Source organism: Tachysurus vachellii, chromosome 14 (assembly GCF_030014155.1).
Source record: "Tachysurus vachellii isolate PV-2020 chromosome 14, HZAU_Pvac_v1, whole genome shotgun sequence".
Taxonomy (NCBI): domain Eukaryota; kingdom Metazoa; phylum Chordata; class Actinopteri; order Siluriformes; family Bagridae; genus Tachysurus; species Tachysurus vachellii.
This window is the reverse complement of record NC_083473.1, coordinates 15,322,900-15,344,047: the sequence shown is the minus strand read 5'-3', so window position 1 is coordinate 15,344,047 and position 21,148 is coordinate 15,322,900. Positions and strand designations below refer to the sequence as shown.

The window sequence follows — 21,148 nt, the reverse complement described above, 5'->3', positions numbered from 1 at the left end:
AGCACTGAGGGGTTAGTTGTAGGATTTGGCCAGTAGACAGCTGTTCTGCCCTTTAAAAAGATTAGTGTAAAGAAATTAGTCGTGTGCTCTTTAATCTGCTGTTTAACCATGTGAGCCACCTGAGGGCTGCCCCATCCTGCCCAATCCTCCTGCATTCCTCCCCACAAATGATCCTATAGGCATCAGATAACCTGCTCCTCTCGAACCTCGTAAACGTGCACCTAGATCAGGTTCACCATGCATTTTGCATGGGTTTTAGTCAGCCTTCTTAAGTTGGACCAAATTACAGCTATGAATTTGGCATCCCTGTATGTTTATTGTTCATATTTATTTATTATGGAATTTTGGGCCCTAAGTCTGTTCTTGACCAGATGTTTGTTTAGCATATGACTAAAATGCAGAGGTGGTTAAAAATGAGTTAATTTGTGAAAATCCATTTTATTTCATTTTTCCTTCAGTCACAGGTAAATTGTTAAACGCAGTTTAATACCGCAATAGAGTTTAAGCTTTCAACTCAGTGTTTGTACTTGGTGAACCCTGAACACTCTGAAGCCTATCATTCAATCCTAGTCTGGTTATTCGACACCACCGATCCTTCAAAAATCAGCCTAAATTCAATATGGATACCTTAAATATCATGACGAGATGTAAAATGTGCTACACCTAAAGTAACCTATTCTAAGCGTGAATGTATTATTGTCTAAAACATAAGCCAGTTCTATCTTACAGGTGCACACACTAATTTTGTTTGGTCACACTGAGAATATTCTCCATTTTTTTGGAACCAAAGTTGATTTGAGTAGAAGTTCCACAATCAGGGCTCTTTTTTCCACTGGAAAATCAGTGAGGCAGAGGCAATGCTGGTCGGCTGCCCAGAGTGCACAGTTCGGAGGGGATCTCATGTTTCTCTCCCGCGTTTACCGAACAGAGCCTGCAGTATCACTCCACTCACCCATAACCATCCCTCCCTCCCCCCCTCACTCCCTGTGGCTCTGTTTCACTCCTCAATAGATAGCTTTCTATCAGTGCAAAAGAAACACTACACTGTTCGTGCTCTTGCGAATCAATGTTCCATGTGCTCACTGAGCGAGTGATTTTTAAACATCGTACATAAATTGAACCAGACCTCACTCAGCACCTTGTCCGGAACATTTATTGTTAGTTTGTCGGAGGTGAAAACATGTCGATTAATAACTTCACATAAAATAGGTACACCCTATTTTTATAAGGAGCAGCAATCAAGCGGCGGAAAAAGTGCGAGGCTCGGAGTGATGTGTGGAACACTTGGACTCTTTCCCAGGAGTCCAGTCAGAGCGCCTTCTCCCCTCAGTCCCATGCTGCATGGCTGACGCTTTTATGCCGCTATGTCAATACTGACACCGCTATCTCCCAGATCTGTCCGTCGGCGGTTTAAATATACATTCCTGCTTTTGTCCGCGGGGTGGAAGTTATCGACAGGCCAAGACGTCTGTGGGCCGCCGTTATTTTTATTCCGAACGGCAACAGAGTTTGGCTGAAAACGCCGAACAGATGGCGACGGTTGCGGTAGATATCAAAATGTTTACGACTGCGAATAAACACGGCCTACTTTAAACCAGGAAAGTCGGATTCCTTTCGTCCACACCACAGATAGGGCCCCGCCACTCTGCTTTGGGTTAAAATATACAGTTGTCAGAAAATATTAACTGATGAAAGGAGGGAGTGGATTGGGTGAAGGGTCTGCCAAAGTCAGAGTGGTGTGACTGGTCACTTATCAGCAGCATTAATCTGCTCTGAGGCTGGTGTTCAGCAGACATAATACAGCGGACTGACTGACTGCTGACTGGCCTACAGGCGTTGAAGGCTTGTTCCTTATCTCTGTATGGGAAGAAAAAGAATAGTAAGGGATGACAGGACAAACAGTGATAGAGTGATTTGGAGGGATGGAGGTGGAAAGAAGGAGTGAGAAAGAAGAGGAAATGGTGGAGAGATTGAGCAGTCTGGTTCCTTTAGTCTTGTTAAGAAAGATAGCATGAGGACATGTATGAGAAGATACAGCGATGTTCTTACATTGTTTCTTATAAATGTATCATTGTATGGTTATGCTAGACATATGTGATGTTTACACCTTAAGCTAGTGACCCTTATTATTATTATTATTATTATTATTATTTTCTGATTTACTACAACTCATTTTATTTGGCAGCATGTGAAATGTAATGTAGAAACTGCCCTATCATACTGCCCTGCTCCTGTTAACATGCTTATCTTTAATGGGGAAGCAAACCACAAGGAGTGTTTGGCTTTTCTAAACTGAATCTGTTGTGTGTTTCAGGTCTCTGTATGCCACTGTGCATGTCTATTACCAGGCCTGCTCCCACTGCTACAGCAACTGCTTTTACATTTTTTACAGCAACAAAATCACCCCTCTCATGGACCTCCTTCTCCACCAACTAACGGTAGACCTTTCACGCATGACACACTTCTTTGCCATTAATCATGTTGCTCAGAACTATTATTGTTCCACTGTTGCATTATTGCTGTTTAACAATTCAGTTATATTATATAACAATTAATAATATAATACTAATTAATTTGGTTATTTAAAATGTATTTATTTAATTATTTAAAATTATGTTTAATAACTGTTTAATTGTGAAATGTTTCTGATATCGTTCCTTGTGCTTGAACAAACGTATCCTGTCCACCAGATGCGAGAGCAGAGCCAAAAAAAGAACCCTAGCACATACATCACACGTCTAGTTTACATGAGTCACTGATTCATTGGGAGTTCTGGGAAAGCACTGTTGCTAGATTTAATTTCTTTCTGTCTGAGTGTTTATTATGTGATATCATTCAAAAGCTCCCACTGGTAGACAGACCTACGATAATGGGAGGGTTAATCTCACACCAAATACACCGTATACACATGGGTTTGTAGTAGAAACAAGCAATTAGGAGAAATTTAGAGAGAATCAGTACAAGCCATGTATGTACAAGCCATAGTACTGTTTCCCTCAAGACTAGAATTAAGTCATTTTTAGTTGTAAATGCAAAACTTTCAAGCTTTTGATGCAAGCTTGAAAGTGTGGAGTGTGTGTGTGTGTGTACGCACAATTCTAAACAAATAACATTTGGCAAATCCTTGAACCAGGTTTAGTGTGGTCTGGAAGTTCCAGTTTGGAGAAGTCATATTTCCTGTGGGCGTAGTAAGAGATGAGGTCCCTCTCAAAGCATTTGTTTACATGTGAATTAGCCCAGCAGCTAGTCAGACCTCTCGCATAGTGATTCTGTCTGTTTAGTGAATTTTCAAAACTTAAGAAATTGGAGCGTCATAAGGTATTTGTTTGTATTATTAACACCTGTATTTTCCATGCTGGCTTGCCACAAGATATAAAAAATTTTACGTTATAGACATTTGTTTGTTTCTGATTTATTTTGCTAAACGAAAAATGCAGCATTTACCTAAACTAACTGCTAAAGAAACACAAGATATCCTTCTGGATGCTGAAGTTAAGGTTCAGCTTAGCTGTCGGTATATTTAGTATTTATACCATAACACACAAATATAGTTCTGTGGTTAACTTTGTATATGGATATTAAGTGTGTGTGTGTGTGTAGTGCCGGGCAGCCATGGCGTCTCTCTCCCCTTCCCCTCCTGTAATTAGATTTGTTAAGAATGTAGCAGGCTTTGCCTGATTTGTCAGTGTTCTTATTTGTCCCTCAGTTAAAGCTGACATCTGACCATTGGCTGTACTAGCGCTGTATATTACTTCCTTCCACAGAATGACTGGCCCATGCCGAATCACACACCTCCTTGCCAAGCACTTATCTGATGATCAGACATCCGAGTTCTTTATTTAATGATCCAATCCAGGCTTTGGAAAAGTGTTTAGCAAAAGTGATGAAATGATACAGGAGCCTACAGTATATATAGAGAGCCTATAGTGCACACACGTTTATATATGCCAGGATTACTTTTTAATGGAATGAAAATCATAACCCCAGCCAGAAGATTCAAAAACGCTTAAATCAAAGTAAGCACTCATTAGTATCTGTTAAGTCCAGCAATCTTCACTCAATGGTAGGGTCTGCATGCTGGTTACATGATGCCACTAGCAGCACCCTGCCAGGCTTCTTGTATGGCCCTTGCTGGCATGCCACCAGTGACAGTGTCACTCTGAGTTTAACAGTCAGTTTATAGCCCAGAGCTGATGAATAATAAATAAGACGCGTGTTGTTATTTATGTCTCGGAGGATCAGGATTCCAACCAAAGACTAATGGTATGTGCCTGAAAACAAAGAGGAAGGGATCGTTTTTATTTGCACCCCCCTGACTTAATTGGACAGGCTTTAAAATGCACACTGAGGTTTAAATGTCCTCGTCTATTGTGCAGTTGATATTGTGACTGCAGGAGCTAACGTTGAATGAGCTCAGATACATATCACTGCCAAGATTAGAGGTAAAGGCAAGCTTTGCTTCAGTGGGTTAGACCTACAGTCAAGATAAAGGGTTAGATTTTCAAAACTCACATCACTGATCTGAATCCTTATTTAGTGATGTTAGAGTTAAGTCTATTAGGCATTAATATTCCATGTCTGGATAAAAAAGGATTTGTCTAGCTGAGTCTGAAGTGATGTATAAATATCAAATATGCATTTTGTGACACTGTTCCAACCTAATAAACATAGCACTTTTCAGTGGCTCTTATTCTTAAACAAATACTCACACACACTCTCTCTCAAAGACATACACACACTTGCCATCTCCCACTTCTTCCCTTACTGCTTCTCTCACTTATTTTTTAATCTTCCATCTTCTATTTGTCATGTTGTTAGCTCTATGTTCCTGAGGAGGATAAGTCCATCTTTGGCCGCACTGTGAACAAACAGATCTTTGAGGGTTTGACTACCGGTCTGCTCCAGACCACCGCTACGGTTGTGAATCACCTAGAACCTGCTGAACTGGAAGCTGGAAAGAGTTCTTCCTGGATCTGGTCCCCCGATATGAAGACCAAGTCAGTCGAAAGCTTCAACTCCCGTGCTCAAGACCTCATCAGGTCAGTCTGTGTTTTAGTTATTCTTACTTAAATAAGGGACTGTGCACAAAATTCTCTTTTTTATTCCCTTTTGTAAATGTCTTCTTTGATTTTCTGCCATATACCCACATTCTTGTAGTGGAATATCTGCTCTTTTGAATTGGTACACAGCCGAGTCACTTTCTGATTTTTTGCTCTGAAGCAGGAAGACAAGCTGTTTTTTAACCTCCACATTCTTTCTCACAGATTCATGTTTAATGTGACATAGCTAGTAGTCTGTAAGGGGATTTCTGCTCAGTAAATTGTACCAGTAAAATATGAGTATTGGAAAGGATTCTTCTCTACAGGGAAAGCTCACTTGGAGACAAACCAGAAGTTTAGCTTTTCCTGTATCTGGTATATTCACAATCATGGGACCAGATTTCAAGAAGCTGCTCCTGAAACCCTGTCCATGCCCATCATTTGACATTATACAGAGGGAAGATTATGCAGCCATGTTCAAACTTTGACATCACCCTGGTTTGGTGTCAACCATCTCTGAAATATTGGCAGGCTTGTCATAGTTTACCCTTTTTAATACATACCACATATGCTCAAATCTCAAGTCCTTAAGTCTGCTTCAGCCAAGAGGAGCTGCAGCCAAAATCTGTTTCTGGAACTACACGACTTCCAGTTGAACTTGGTCTGAGAGCAAAAGGGCACGCAGGAGGGACCAAACTTTTGGTGTAGTCCCTGTCCATGAAGAAAGACAGACTGCCTTGGAGTCCTGGTGGAACCCAAACTTCCCACAGTCTCACTTCACTTCTATACTTCCTCTGAGAAGAAGTGCCTCAGTGTCTCAGTGGCTTTGTGCCTAGCAAACATAAAGTGACCCAAACTATAAAGGTATAGTCTAGACAAGACTGACATGTTAACATTAAGAGTAGAGTAGAATTCCGGCCAATTCCCTTTCACCACCACTCCAAAACACCACCCGCCCCCACCACCACACCAAGACCCCACCCCCCTGCAGATGCTACCAACCCACAGTACTTTCTAATAGATTTAGTTTGGTTATATTTCTCAAAATGTAAACAATTAAATCATTCAAAACCACAGTGAGACAGCTCAGGATAGCACAGTTACTGTAAATACATGGATTAAAGAAGTAAGTCTGTCAGCCAGCGATACACGAGCCCACTCAAGAGCTTTATATCCATTCACCTTATCTCTCAAAAATGCCCACACTCTTGACGTTTTTGTACGTTCCAATGTAAATTCATCAGTTTCAATGCAAACCTTTAGTCAAGTCCTGCTAGAAGAGATGAAACAGAATTCAGAATTCATATTTGATAATGAAATGGAAAAAGAATTACGTAATAAGGGTTTTGAACAATTTATAAATCCAGTGTAACAAGTTACCCTCCAATTGTTCTTAAGCAAACACATTGGCACTTTTTTCATTCAGATATAAACTTTGTAAGGCTGTACAATCGTGTGTGTTAAAGCTCCTTTCAGCTTCAGTCAAGCCAGGATAAGGTAATAACAAGTGGTTTTGGTTTAAGACACAGGTGACCTACTGAAGGAAGGTGGGGCAGATGGAGAATCATAATTACCTGAGAAAACTTTGAGTGACAGCCATAACAAGGTGTGGAATGCCAGAGAAACACATGAAGGAGAATGCTCAATCTTTTATTTTGTGTAGGGTTTATTGTGAGAGGAAGGAACTATTATCTAAATGGCTGCGCAAAAGAAATTTAGCTGTTTAGAGCTATGGAAAGGAGCTTTTGCTGTAGTGCAGATTCTAGCAGACACTGCTTCACTGAGAGGTCTGTTGATTGACATTGTGAAGCCTGCAGTCACTGGAGGAGGAAGGGGGTGGAGGGGACAGGCATACCTGAGCTATGAGATACTACTCTAGTTCAGGAAGAGAAGATTGAACCACCACCACCACCCACCCCCACCTGGGCTGGCACATGGAGGCACAGTCTGCCCAATAATGCTGTAATTAGGTCTGATTTGTAGCTCAGAGGGTGGGGCTAACACCAACATGAGACCTGTCATTTGCCTGGACAAATGAGAGAGACGCAGACAATAGACAGGAGTGGCAGGCTCAGACGCGAGCTCCGATTTCCGCTTTGTTGGATAAGTTGTGTGTAGACAGGACCTGTGCAACTGAATCTGTCGTCTAATTTCTGAGATTAGGTCTGAGTTATGTTGCATAATGTAATGAATATTAATGTTTTAACATGGATGAGTTAGTTTTGATCATATTCATATTCTAATCTATAGACAGAATAGAGCTGATCTGTGAATCATGTCAAAGAATTTTCAATGTATCATTCCACATCAGCTCTCACAACATTACCTGGTGCCCATAAAAACCCCGTCCCGCCTGCTGTGTTTCACACGTTGACACCTTATTGAAGTGTGAACTCCATAGAAATCCATTCAGATTCCATGCTTAGATTTCCCTTACACTCTCATGTTTAAAAGTATAATCTACAGCAATTGTCTAGTCTGTAGGTGCAAAGCAAATAATAGGATATTCATTACACTGACACTGGGAACTAGAATCAACATAAATATGGTGTTTATTCAGTGTCTCCCATCTCATTCTCAAGTGCACTATGTTGAAATTATAGCTGTCCAAAGTATGACTACCCCAATCCCCACACATTCAATCGGCAGTGCTGTACAGATGGTCATTAATTCTCTTGAAGTGACATGCTCCCAGAATTGTTGCTTATGTGTTATGAATTCTAGATTCCCGTACAATTTGTTTGTGAACATATACATTTTCATGAACCAACTAAAATTACTTCTTGGTTTTCCTCAGCTATGTGGTGAACATGGGTGTGATTGACCAGCTATACGGCTGCTTCCTGTCTGTGCAAGGCCCGGTCGATGAGAGTCCTAAAATGTCTGCCTTTCTGGAGCAGGCTACAGCTTTCCTCCATGCCCTGTGCAAGTTGTGTTTTGTTGTGAACGGCCGGTGAGTGGCATCTCTATCTCTCTTCCTGTCTCTTCCTGATGTGCTATAACACAGATACCAGATTGTCATCAATCACTAGTTGTTCATCTAGTTCCATCTCGCTCATTGTAAACTCTTGCTTTCAGCCCACCCACACATGTGTCTGTCTGTGTAATGTGTGTGTATGTGTATGTATGCATGTATGTGAGTGTGTGTTCATTGACAGAGGCAGGCTCCATGAGCCCAACCTCTGAGGAATTCCTGGCAGTGACTCAACTCTGTATCTCCTTTTCCCCTTTATAAAACCTTTCATGTCTAGAACACTTGAATCGTGTACCTTCTTAAATGTTGAGTGTCTTTGTGTCTGCATGTGTTTATTGATATTGTTAGGTCTGTCTCGGTCATGTTGACCAGCCCTGCCCTCGCCGCTGTGCCCAGCCCTTTACATGTCCAGCTGCTGTGTGCTGTAACACTGTCCAGCTGTTTAACACCATTCTCTCCCTCTCTCCAACTCCATGTCACTAAATATCTGTGAGAAACCCCAGCAACAGCAGCTCTCCACTTTTAATAGCTCCACTCCACATTGCCATATAATAATCAACATGCTTCTAATTCAGCCATCTATATCTCCGTACAACTATTATTCACTAGGTGCAGAGCCAGAAAGTCATTCCAGGTCGAAATATGGTGTGGATGTTTTGAAGTGTTTCAGCTCTCTGTTGCTTGCTGTGTCGTGGGATTTGCCTGACAGAGGGGGTCATGTAGCTACACAGTTGTTAATTTCCACACTTCATGCTTGGTTGACTTCATGTAACAGCATGCACAGTGGGGTAACATCTAGAGGGCAGGCAAACCCCCGTTCTTTAACTCTAAACCACAGTGTGGGTTGATGTGCTATACTAATAATTACCTGTCATGAGCTGAATTGTGCTCATTGATGGCTGCTGATCTGTTGCTGAATGGTAAGATCCTTATCTTCCTTCTTTTTCTTTGTGTTGTATTTCTCTCTCCACAGTGGTTTATTTTGAATTTAAACTGCCACGATTTTCTTCCCGGTTAACTGTAAATCAGGTAGACAATAGCTGAATTAGCAAAGGTTCAGCTGTAAGGATGGTTGAATAAGGCAGGCTGATTCAGGGTTGGTGAGCAGGCTCAGATTGCCACTGTCAGGCCTTCACTTTCATCCCACGTGCTGGCTGTGTCCCAGTCAGGGGATGTGGAACCTGTCATGCAGAGTCACAGTGAGAAAGAACTGAGTCTTTGTTCCCTCACACAGACGCTAATCCTAAGTGTCTGCGCAAGTTGGGCTACCCTGAGAACTGCTTTAGGATTTTGACTCTTATATGTATGCTAAGGATTTGGTTTTGGGGGAACTGATCCCAGAACAGCTTTGGAAGCTCAAAACTGTGCACTTCTTTCACTCATTAGGGTGTGTGTTGTTGGGTTCTCAACATCAAGATCCTGGCATTATCTTTAGTTTCATTTCAGGTACACATTATCCCACTGTGCTGATCTTGGAAATGTTCCTATCCAAATACTAAACTCTGTCATTAGAGAAATGGCAAAGCAGATCTCAGATCAGACTGATAAGGCAGCCTCACCGCTGCCTGTATAATTTGTGACTAGGGTGTGGAGTTACCAAGCCTGTTAATCCGCCCGGCGTTGTCCAGGCTAATACACAAACATGCTGTCTTAAATCCCCTAAGATGGGCTGTAATTAAATGTGCTGGAGTGCAGAAGGGCTTGAGACAGTAGTTTGTATTGTGAAAGTGTCTGTTGGCTGTCAAAGTGCCTCATATATTTCAGTAATTTCATGGCATACCAAATGTTTGTATTTGAGTGACTTTGAATGTAAGCCGCATTGCTTACGGTTTTCACGAATGCTGGTCGTCATTGCTTTGTTAAATTATACACCTCTTTCTTTCCTTGAACATGCCTATTACAGATCCTGGTGGCAGATGTATAAAACGTTTTAACTTTCTCTTCTTCTTCTTCTTCTTCTTCTTCTTCTTCTTCTTTCTCCTCAACTTCATCATCTTCTTTTTCTTCCTAACTCGACAAATCTGCAGTTTAGCCACTCCACAGCTTAGTTCTGATTCCTACAGGACTGAACATGACCAGTTAAGCTTCTCTGTCCTGTAGGCGTGCTGTACAGACAAGCTTTGCCCCGTTATTTATATCCGAGTGGACAGGACCTGGTCTAGCAAGTAAATCTAGAAGCCACAGGGACCAGACTTCCCTCACTCCCTGCAACCTAGGTCTTTGACTCTTTGCGGTTAAGAAAGCAGCCGGCACCTCCTTGGGTTGTGAGACATTGAGCCGCTTGTCAGAGTCTCCTTCTCCAGCTGCCTCTCACCACTCCAGACTTGGTGAAGAGCTGTCTCACATGTTTGGCTTTGTTTGAAAGGACTCCGGTACAGATGAATGGTACATAAACAAGGGGGAGGTGGTTCTGCTTTCCTTGAAGATTTGATACAATGAGGGAACACCTTAGCTGAGGTTATAGCAATATTTCTGCCTCCATGTGTCTGCCAAATGTTTAGAAATAATTTTTAAAAAATGTGAAACAAACGTTTGTGTGTATGTGCCTATACTGGTGCATATTTCAGTAAATGAATGTCACGGTTTGTTTGTCTTAGATCTGTTTACGTGCATTGGAACATGTGTCAGCCACATATTTTCCTTTCAGTGCCCATAATGAATTTCTCAGAACCCTTTTCCCTCTTTTTCATCTCTTTCCCAGCTCCTCCTGTATCTTTGACAATAAGCGTCAGGACCCTACTGGACTGACAGCGCTGCTACAGAACACTGACCTTGTTGGTGTGCTGCACATGCTGTATTGTATCCTGCTGCACAGCACCGAGTCTGGCAGCATGGCGTCACTCCAGGAGCCCTACAGTCCTGCTGTGATCCAGGTGGCACTTCAGGGCTTGCGATTCCTCAACAGCTTTGCCCTGCTTGACCTCACTGCCTTCCAGGTACTCTACCAGTAGTGTTCTGCAGGATAGTGCTTCAAACCTTTAGTTGCCAGGCATCACTATGCAAGGAAGGATGTGTGGTAATATTGATACTGTGACCATCGTATCAGATTGATGAATAAAGATCAATAAGTTTTAAATAATGTACATATCATAGACTTACAGAATTGGCGTGAGCGTTCAGTCGGGGTTTACATGATGCATTTTCTAGTTTGTACTCCAGAGGAGAGAGCAGAAGTTTAAATTGTTCACCCTCTGTTAGTTATAGTGACACGCAATATGGATTGTATGGACTGATGCTGAGACACAGTTGTGCTTATTTTTTATAATTTTGGCTACAGTACATCTACATAAAGTTACACCATACTTCCTAGGTTAAACATTTATTTTTATTTTATTTTATTTACCTTCCTGAACTCAAAGTGCAGTTCCTTTTTATCTGACAATCAAATAATAAAAACAACTCTTGGATTACAGAAAAACAAATGAGAATTGTCAGCCTAACATTCTGTATATTCATTTACGTTTAAAATAAATCTTCTCAATTTCAAATAAAGCCAAAATCACTTTTTATAAAAAAATAAAAAATAAAAAAAAAAAAATAAAAAAAAAAAAATAAAAAAATCAGCTTCACATTTTTTTCCCCATTAAACCTGGCATAGTTGTTCTCAGTTACAACGTCTTAAAGAGAAAGCACCTGTTTTTAATCTAAAAGCTGTGCTGTGAAAATTTATCCTGATTTAATGTTTACTATATATATAGCCTATAAGGGCTAACGTTGTTTTTTTTTCCCTTTTTGATTGACATTAAACATTTGACACCAACCATTTGGCAGGAATAACATCTATTTTTTTAACTACCAATGCAGATTATTGGCTAGTTCTTGTTTAATCCCATTTTGAATTGCTAGTGTGGTGTTTACCCCAGGTTCCATGTATAATTCTCAGTCTCTATGCACTGCCTGGGGAACATTGTGGAGCACTGTAAAATACAGCTTTATGACATAAGAGCGGGTGCGTACACCCTTCTGTCCGTCTCCGCTATGAGGTTGGGCTCACTGCAGCCACACTGTCTGGCCAAAATTGTGTTTCAGGGCTTGTTTTTCTTGTGCACAAGGCAAGCCCACAGATTTGCCTTGAGCTAGCTGACAACGTGCCATGCTGAGCCCATCCCTCAAACATTCCAAACAGTACGGAGAGAAAAAATGATGTCAAATCTCTCGAGGGCTTGTGAACGGACTAGCGCGTATACCTGTGCTCAGGAATTCAGGCAGTAGTTTGACGGGCAGTGCTAATGATATGACCACTGCTAAACTCCCTGTACCACTGGCAGGCAATCACTATTTCTTCCTAGAACAAAGGGAACCCAATGGACATAAACACGCTTGACCCTTGACCCCAGACCAGTCGTGTTGAAGGCTTCGGGTCAGCTATGCGGATGGAGAGCGGCATTAAATGAAGCCTGTCCGGTCATACATTAGCCGGCCTGATGAAGAGAAAAGGATGGATTCATGATGGTAAATCACCATGTAAACACTGAGGCGTGAGGGAGGAAATGCGGGAAGTGTATGAATTATTTTAATGGGTTTCAGTAATTACTCACACTTTGTGTGTGCGTATCGTGTGTGTGCAGCTTTCTCTTTACCATGCTTTCCGTCTCGTCCTTTCTATATTTAAAACAGCTGGTAGTCAATGCGACACCAAAGTTTTATGAACATTTTAAATAATGCTGTTTTTTTGGGTCTGTAGTTGTAATCACCTTGTGGTTTACATTAGCACACAGAGCTGACTAATAGGTTCATCGGAAGAGCTCAGCTCCTCCCCTCTCTTCTACTGTGACAGAAGAGTCTCTCATTAACATCCAATAGCTCTGTTCAACTTATACATAATCTCTAGCCACTGTAAGAGAAAATCCTAATCGTGGCCTAAGGCCGACATGTCGGGTCTGATGCTAGTGTTGTGTTCTACATACTGAGTACTGCATTTAGAGCAAAGAGGCTCAGGTAAGATCTGTCTCAGGTAGTGTTTAACTGATTTATTGCTGTAATATGTGGTGGTTACACCACAGCAGTACTCCATGTACTGATCTCTTTTTGGTAATTAGCTCTAGTCCCGAAAAGAAAATATTGCATTTGCAATCAAACAATCATTACTCTTTATTGTGGTCAGGATTGTGGTGGACCCAGAGCCTCTCCCAGGAACACTGGGTACAAGGTAGAAATGCACATACTTGTTCACCCTGTGGGGCAAATTCATCATAACCAGTTAGACCACTGGTCTGTGTTTAAATAATGGGATGAGAGAACCTGGAGGAATCACATGCACACGGATAGTAATTTAATCTTAGTATGGTTGAAATGGTGACGCCGGAGCTGTGAAGTGCCAACGCTTCCCACCGAGCAAAGAACCTGAAGAAATTAGGCTTACCTGTGTTTGCATGAGTTAATCTGCAGCTATTGAAGTTACATGGTTATAGGTGTGTTTTGTCAGTGTAGACATTTAAAGCTGCTTTAATATAAAGTGTGTATATAAACCCAACATCATATCCCAAAGCCTTGTTGCATTGGCATTATTTAGGTATTTTTGTTTGTGCCTGCTTACTCAGACCTTCCATCCCTAGCTCTCACACCCCACAGCTAATGTCAGTAGTCTCAGTGCTGACCCTGAGGCGCTTTGTCATACTGACATGTTTAATAAATACTGTCTGTGGCTCGGCTGATAGCATCTCCTCTGTAGGGAGACTGGGGGGTCTGGAGTGGGACCTCTCTGTCTCCAGAGCTGTGGAAAGTCTCTCACAAGTCCTTCTCAACAACCCCACCTTTTTGTCCACTTTAAAAACCTTAGTTATCTTCTTATGGTCTAAAATGTACCATGTGTCTTACAGATAAACAGTTTAGAGAAGTCCAGTTAGGTTCAAGTAGGAGAAGTCTTTTTAAGCTGATGACTATGTAATCGTTGACCTTCATCTGCTTCCTTATTTGATTTGTCTGCTTTTGATCTTAATAAAAATGTGCTAATCTGTGATCTGCAACTAATTTAATATTGTCATTGATGTTTTTCAGTCTGTTTTGGGAGCCGAGGGACTGTCTCTGGCTTTTAGACACATCGTGAGTTCTCTCCTGTGGTTCTGCTCACAGAACAGCTCTGAGGAACTGCTGCATGAGGTCATTATCTGCGTAGGCTACTTCACTGTCAACCACCCAGACAACCAGGTAAGCATTGTGTGGACAGGTAAACACAACAGGCTGTTGAAGTTGAGGGAAGAACAAACCGACTACTATTCCAGTTCCCAGTGGGGGTCTCTTATAGATCTAACATTGCTAAAAGCTGGCAGTTTACTACCGTTTATTACTGCAAGCTGCTTCTGCTTCTTGATAAACCTGAAAATGTAAGAACAGTCATAAAATAATACACAAATGGGAAGATGATGATATAGTACATTTACAGCTTGTGTAGTAATAATAATATTTAAAATATCAAAACAACAACCAAAGAATATATAAAGACTAAAGCATGTCAGGCCGAATGGTAAAATGATTTGGTGTAGCCTGATGCATAATAACAACAGTTACCCAAGCAAAATGGATTATTTTCCTATCTCAGCTCAGCATGAATTATTTTATTTCTCTTATAGAACAGCAATTCGGCAGAAATTGCAAATATTACCTATATTCATATAATGAACGACAAATCTGTTCTTTCTAACCAATTATTGTTGCATTTATCACTGACAAACATTTATGAGATGTTACTTCCTGTGGTCACATGGGTTATAGCAGCTATAAACTCTAACCATCTTTAAGTTAATTAGACAAAAAACACAAATTGTCATGTTATTAAGAAACAGGAATATGCAAACTAATCTGTCTTGAAGACTTCCTATTACAAAGCACCAAAATCACCATACACAATATATTCATTTTGTCACTTACAGAAACATTACCTTAGCAACTAGGACAAGTTTTTCTTTGTTAAATTGCATGTCATTAATCGATTTATTAGTTCGGCTTAGATTTGAGGAGAATCTGCACCAAAACAACTGCTTTTGAGTTTTTGTGAATGATCTATAGGTATGATGAACATATCATTGCATTAAAGCCACAACTTCTGCCAAGAGCTCCTGTTACCGAAAATTACTTTACACCTTCGGATTTGAGATTGGGAACCTTGCTGCTATTGGGATTACTTTTCAAAAAGAACACATCACTAAACTGTTCCAAAACCAAAATGAATTTTTTTGTATAGTATAATAATTTTTATAAAACACGTTCTTTTATGGTATTTTATCCTATTTATTTTTTATATTAGCGTTGTTTTTGTAGAGATATTGTACTGTTTTTGTTTGTATGAGCAAAACTAATAGGTATGAATGCCATTTTAAAGCACTTGGTAGAGCAAGGCTACTTGATTTCATGTATGTGCTAGAATAAAAAATATAACATTAAGGAAATGATTAAAGTCAATGTCTATAGGGAAATCTTGTCCTCCAGCAATGTTAGTAAATTAAGACTAAAATAAATACAGTTCCATAGACTAACAGAATCCCACTGAGATCAAATCAGATTACAAAGGAGACCTGGATAAGAAGCTTGCCTAGTTTGGCATCGGATTAGATTTGGGCTTTGATAAGATTTTAGATCTTTTTATTTTTATTTATATTTTACCATCCATTTTAATTATGAACACCTGTATATTCATGCTGTTACCTTATCAGCCAATGATGTGGAATAGCATTAAAATGCATTTTTTTTTTTTTAAAAGTGATCCTTTGACTTTGACTTTGTGGTCTAAATGTTGGGGCCCAGAAGCCTGGTTTGAGTTTTTCAGAAACTGATGATCTTTTGGCATTTTAACACACAGCAATCTCTAGAATTTACATAAAATGATATGGAAAAAAAAAAAAAAAACATTTGAGTGAGCAACAGTTCTGTGTGGAAATGCCTTGTTGCTTAGAGATGGCACAGGAAATGGAAATTGAATATTCTTTACAAGTGTGATGAACAGAAAAGCATCTCAGCATGTACAAAACATTGAACAATTGAATGTTGAACTTGAGGTCATCATGGCCACAGTTTGGGTGTGTGTACACGATAGCCAAAGATTCTTGGTCTTGGCTGACAGGACGGACCTGCATGGTCAGTGTGAACAAAATGCAGCTATCTATGTTCAAATCTAAGCAACTGCTGGATCTATAATGGCTTTAATTATTTCTATAAAACTTAGTGGGTGTGTTTCAGCCAGTCAGGCAATGTATTGTTGACTTTAATCTTAAGGATGCTGGCTAACGTGAGTCATTTTGAAATGACCTTTCTGTGCTCAACAACTATCATGTATGCAGGGCATAAAAAGTACTACTGGAAAACCTTTGGAAAAATGTCTTTAAAAAGAGTGAGAAGTTTTTAGTGTTAGTAATAACGTTAATGCACTTTTGCAAAAATTGCATATATGATGGTTTGTGTGTGGCAAAGGTACACTTAATCTTCTGCAAGCTGTTCAGTAGATCATGAGCCAGATGTGCTTTCCTCCATACAAACAACTGATAAAAATGCTGAATAATGCAGCAGCTCTGGTACCCCTGTGCCATGTTCTGCCCTACCACATGGACAGGCTTTGTGGTTTTATCCTTGGCATTTTTGGAGCTTTAGCTGGAGGTGGAACATGCAGGCGAGGATCTTGGATCAGTGAGGTATGGAGCTTGGCCTGTGACAGCACTTCACTCACTCTTACAGGGTTCAGTTATGTGAGTCTCCTGAGGATTGAACGTCCTCAAGGGAGGGTCAGAGTCCGAGCAATTTATGGGCTTATTACAGATTCTAATTTAAAACATTTTTGCTGTTAATTAAAAAAAGGGCCTCTCATTTTATTACAGTTCAGTTCTCCTCTGCCACTCCAATCCAATCTAATTATTTTGATGTACGCAATTAGCATTCCTTGGCCATTGTTGGGCTGATTTGCATATTATATTGGATAATTGAATGAGAGCTGAGGATTGAATTAAGGGGAGGAGTGACAGATGATTAGGCTTTGTGATCAGATAGGGGAAAGTTAACACAGCAACCAGACGGGGGAAATACACCTCTTGCATATTCATGTATCCCCAGCCCACTTTGCTAATTTGAAAACTGCTCAGCGGGAAAGTGTTTAAATGTTTCAGGACACGAGCTGTTTTTTTTATTCTACAATTGGACTGAGCTTCACGTTTTCATTATTTAAAAAATTCCACCAAATTTGTCAGACGAAAAAACTTGCAGGATGTTTTATTTTAATTTGTGCAGTTTCTCAAACATTGCTGTTAAAACATTTTTGGCATTCAATTTATGCAGATCACATTGTGAAAAATATGTTACTCTTGTATTACTCTTTAAAAATCTGACAGCTGAGCTGCTTGGCAGTGGTTCAGAGGTTGCTGTGTGACCATGAGACTGTAGCGCAGTATAAACGAAGGACTTGCCTGGGCGATGGCCTTTCTCAGGCTAACGTAAGCACAGGCAGGACACAAAGGCGGCCCTGACCCCAGACTCCTGACTCAGACCGCTGATTCAGTTCCAGCTCAGCCGCCTGTGTTTATATTTGTCCGTCTGAGAAATAATACTGCTCATAATATCAGCACAGGCTTTGAGGAATTGTGTGTGTGCACTGTATACCCTGCCTCCTCAGAGCATGTGTGTGTTACTCTGCCCCGTTTTCACTCAGACTTTGATTGAGTGACATACTGTGGAGGCTGTGAATTGTTTGTATTTGGGGGCCATATTGGCTTGTTTGATCGTTTCTATGATGCTATTAATGAGAGCCTGAGAGCTTGTTTTTTGCCAAGCTTCTAATCAAAGGTTCAGTTCAGCAATAAGTGCAATTCATTCATATTAGACTTTAAAGATAAATGTGAAACCTGTAATATATGTGTTTGTTTTGCATGACCTCGGTTTGAGTCACTCAACGACTGTTACAAAGATCCTTTTTGATCGCTTTGTTTTCACATTGTCTCATGTCTGGAAAGCAGCCAAGCGGTGTTACTCACTGCAACATCCGATAAAAAGAACCAGAGACAACATCGTCCGTTGCGTTATCGGTATCCGTGTACTGTAGTCCTAGTGTTTCACCCACTGCTGACGGATAGCATGGCAAAGGTGAACAAGCTGTTTAATGTAGACAGACACATTTCAGCATGGCACTTCTTTCAAAGAGCCAGGCTAAAACAGTTCTCGACACTCATCTCTACTTATCTCCCCCTCGCTCACTTTCTTTGCCACATTCAGGGCTATCTGCACTTCTCTCATACTGTCATCATATCCTAACAGCCATAACTCCAGCCATAGTGCTGGTCCTCTAATCCACAGCTAAACTGATGTTGAAATGTCAGCTTCAACAGTTTATTAAAGCTGAGATAACCCAACCCTTTGGGCCTTGTTGCTGGTGAGAGGTCTGTAGTAAACACAGGCACGGGGGTGGCTGCTCAACATAGCTTCCGAGTGGCAGCAGAGAGGACGAAGCCTCTGCCAAGGACTGTGCATGATTTACACACGCCGTCATCAGAAAACTGTGGTTTAACACACTCGAGTATTATATGTTGGGGTTTCTTTTTTTTTTCTGGATTTCTCTTTCATTTTTTGTTTAGCTTCCCATAAATCTCTCAAAATTTAGGGCCCCATTTAGGTCTAATGCTGGGTTTGAGTGCTGTCCAGGTCAGATGGGCTCCTGGTGAAGATCTCCCAGAGAGATTATCTTTCAAAGGATCGAAGTTGACGTTTGATTCAGTCAGGCAGCTGTAATAAATCACTGATCATTTGCCCTTTTTTCAAACAAACAGAGCTCTTAATGCTGTTTTGGTAAGAGGAACGTTTTTCTCATATTGAGAAATGTTAACAAACCAGTCTCTTTTTATTGCGCTATTTTGTTCGTAATAATTATGCTCCTGCACTGTGTGCCGTCACAAAGTCTGGACAGATAAAGGTTTGGTAACGTTCTTTATGTGTTCTGTCCGTGGGTGGTAGTCTTTGTTCACGTGTGTCTCACTAGTCATAACGTCCCGTCTTGAGTGCCTCTTCAGCATCCTTATGAGTCGTTTACCCTTTACTCTTATCTGTGAGAGGTCTGTAACACCTCCTCTTTAACATTAGACTGTCTACACACACACTCACACACACTCACAAAATAATGAAACTTTCTCATAACTTATGATTTCTATTTTGCATTCAATAAATACATTTGAAATAAGATTAAATACATTTATGTAGTTGTTTCCTACATTGTGCTCTGCATAGATTCTAACCAGTACATTGGATTCTCGGAGCCTGACTTTCTTCCTCACTCTTATCAACACTCCATCAAAGAACAAACCTGGCCAGCTCAAGTCTCCTTCCTCTTCACCTTGGGCTATTCGGAGCCTGTGTTTGCGTTTCGGCGCATTAACTTTACACTCCCTTTGTTTTCAGTGGACAGGCCGGGAATTATGTAATAGACTTGCCATAAAAGTGTGGTTCTGTTTGAGAATCCCAAATGCTCTGTATTTAAGAAAACACAGGCCAGGCCTGGCCTCTCAGCTCCTTTATGACCATCTGTGCTTAAGCACGGGGCTGTTTAAAAGCCCACCAGTGCTTTTATTATGTCAGAGGCTGAATAAGATACGTATCCTCTGCTGTAGGACTACAACTCGGCCGCCATTTCTTTCCAGCTCATGCAGGAATCTGGAGCTAACCTCTGCTTTCTCTGTCCTGTACGTCTCCCTGCTGCGGACACTTGAGGGGGGACAATTTGTTTAGGTGTGTGAAGATGGAGTACCGTATGCTAGGGGATTATGAGACGGCTGCTTGATTTGTGGATGGAATGTCCACACAGATCCAGGCTCTGGCACTCTGCTACCCAGTGCACGCGTACACACATACACACACACACACACACACACACACACAGCATTTTTTCTGAAGTTCAGAACTCCTTGGTGTATCTACAACAAGTGCCAAGTTCTAGTAAAGTAACTGTAAGCTGAGGTAATGTCAGCACTATGAAGAATTACACTATGTAACAGCTGCCTAATTAAAAAGGACAAGAGCATGCATCTATACAGCTTCTGACTTTAGTCCAGAAGTGATAGTAGGGATTATTTCAGTCCTTCCCAGTTAAATAAAAAAAACTTTCTCAGCCTTTCCACTCCATTTTGACATTGCACAGCTCTGCTATTGAAAACAACCAGGTCTTTTTTGAACGATTGCCTAATTCACTTGCACTGCTATGCTGGTGCAGGAAAATCACTTTTTCTCCTCTTTTTCTACATTCCTAAGGGAAACACTCATTAATTACCTGTTGGAGAGAAGCCACTGTATCATGGTGTTTGGTCAGCACATGCTGGTGGGCTCAGCGATCTGAAATTAGTCGGCGATCAGCTGTTTTGAGCTTTTAGTATCATTAAAGGGACTCTGCGGTGGTTTGTTTTAGACACTCGGTAAAGCATCTTTAAACAGTCCCTCATGCAGGATGACATAGCCTGAGAACCTTTGAACACTGCTGTAGGACCGCGCTGTGTATGGCCTTCACCTTGAAATGATAAAAGGGATGAGTTATCACTTTGTTTATCATGCTCTTAAAGCCCTTGAAGTGCATTATTAAAGGACAGAATGCATTGGAAAGAGTATTGTTAAGACTATTTTTACAAATCTTGTAAATCTTGGTAATTTATGTCGCCCACTGCTGCGGGAATTTCACCTCACCCTTCTGGTTTGCATTTAGGGTTGATCTGCACTTGGAAGCTAGCGTGTATTGGGAGGTGGGTGGTTGAGGGGGTAATTGGTTCTTTCTCTGCCTCCCTCTCTATCTTCCACTCACTCTGTCTCACCTGTGAGGATTTACTGCAGTGACCTCCCAGCTGCCTGGTCTTGCCAGGTTCTCAGACTTTGGGCCGAAGGCCTCCGGCACCAGAAGCCGAGCCTGTGCTTTAATCAGGTCGGGGCTGGGAGCGATTTGATTTTAATGCTGGGGGGCTGGATGTGATGGTGTGATTGACTGCCCTGCTGAGGGGGGTGAGATGTTGGTGGTGAGAAAGTCCATTAATGGTATTGCTTCATTTCTTAAAGTGGCAGAAGTGTGTGTGTGTGTGTGTGTGTGTGTGTGTGTGTGAGAGAGAGACCATATGGGGGTCTTCTCTCCAAGCCCACACCGTTGCCCTAGTCATCCCCTTTTTTTTTTTTTCTTTCTACTCGCCCGTTGATT

The 21,148-nt window shown here is 41.1% G+C and overlaps 1 protein-coding gene across 3 annotated transcripts in view; it reads left to right on the top strand.

Annotated features, from left to right (window-relative positions):
- The window catches only part of scaper (S-phase cyclin A-associated protein in the ER), an 87,243-nt gene that overhangs the window by 62,346 nt on the left and 3,749 nt on the right, over positions 1-21,148 (top strand). For all 3 annotated transcript variants that reach the window (XM_060886433.1, XM_060886434.1, XM_060886436.1), the window contains exons 24-28: positions 2,315-2,438; positions 4,819-5,039; positions 7,837-7,992; positions 10,715-10,949; positions 14,011-14,160. In XM_060886433.1, the coding sequence (XP_060742416.1) occupies positions 2,315-2,438; positions 4,819-5,039; positions 7,837-7,992; positions 10,715-10,949; positions 14,011-14,160 (886 nt within the window). The remainder of the gene's footprint in view (positions 1-2,314; positions 2,439-4,818; positions 5,040-7,836; positions 7,993-10,714; positions 10,950-14,010; positions 14,161-21,148) is intronic.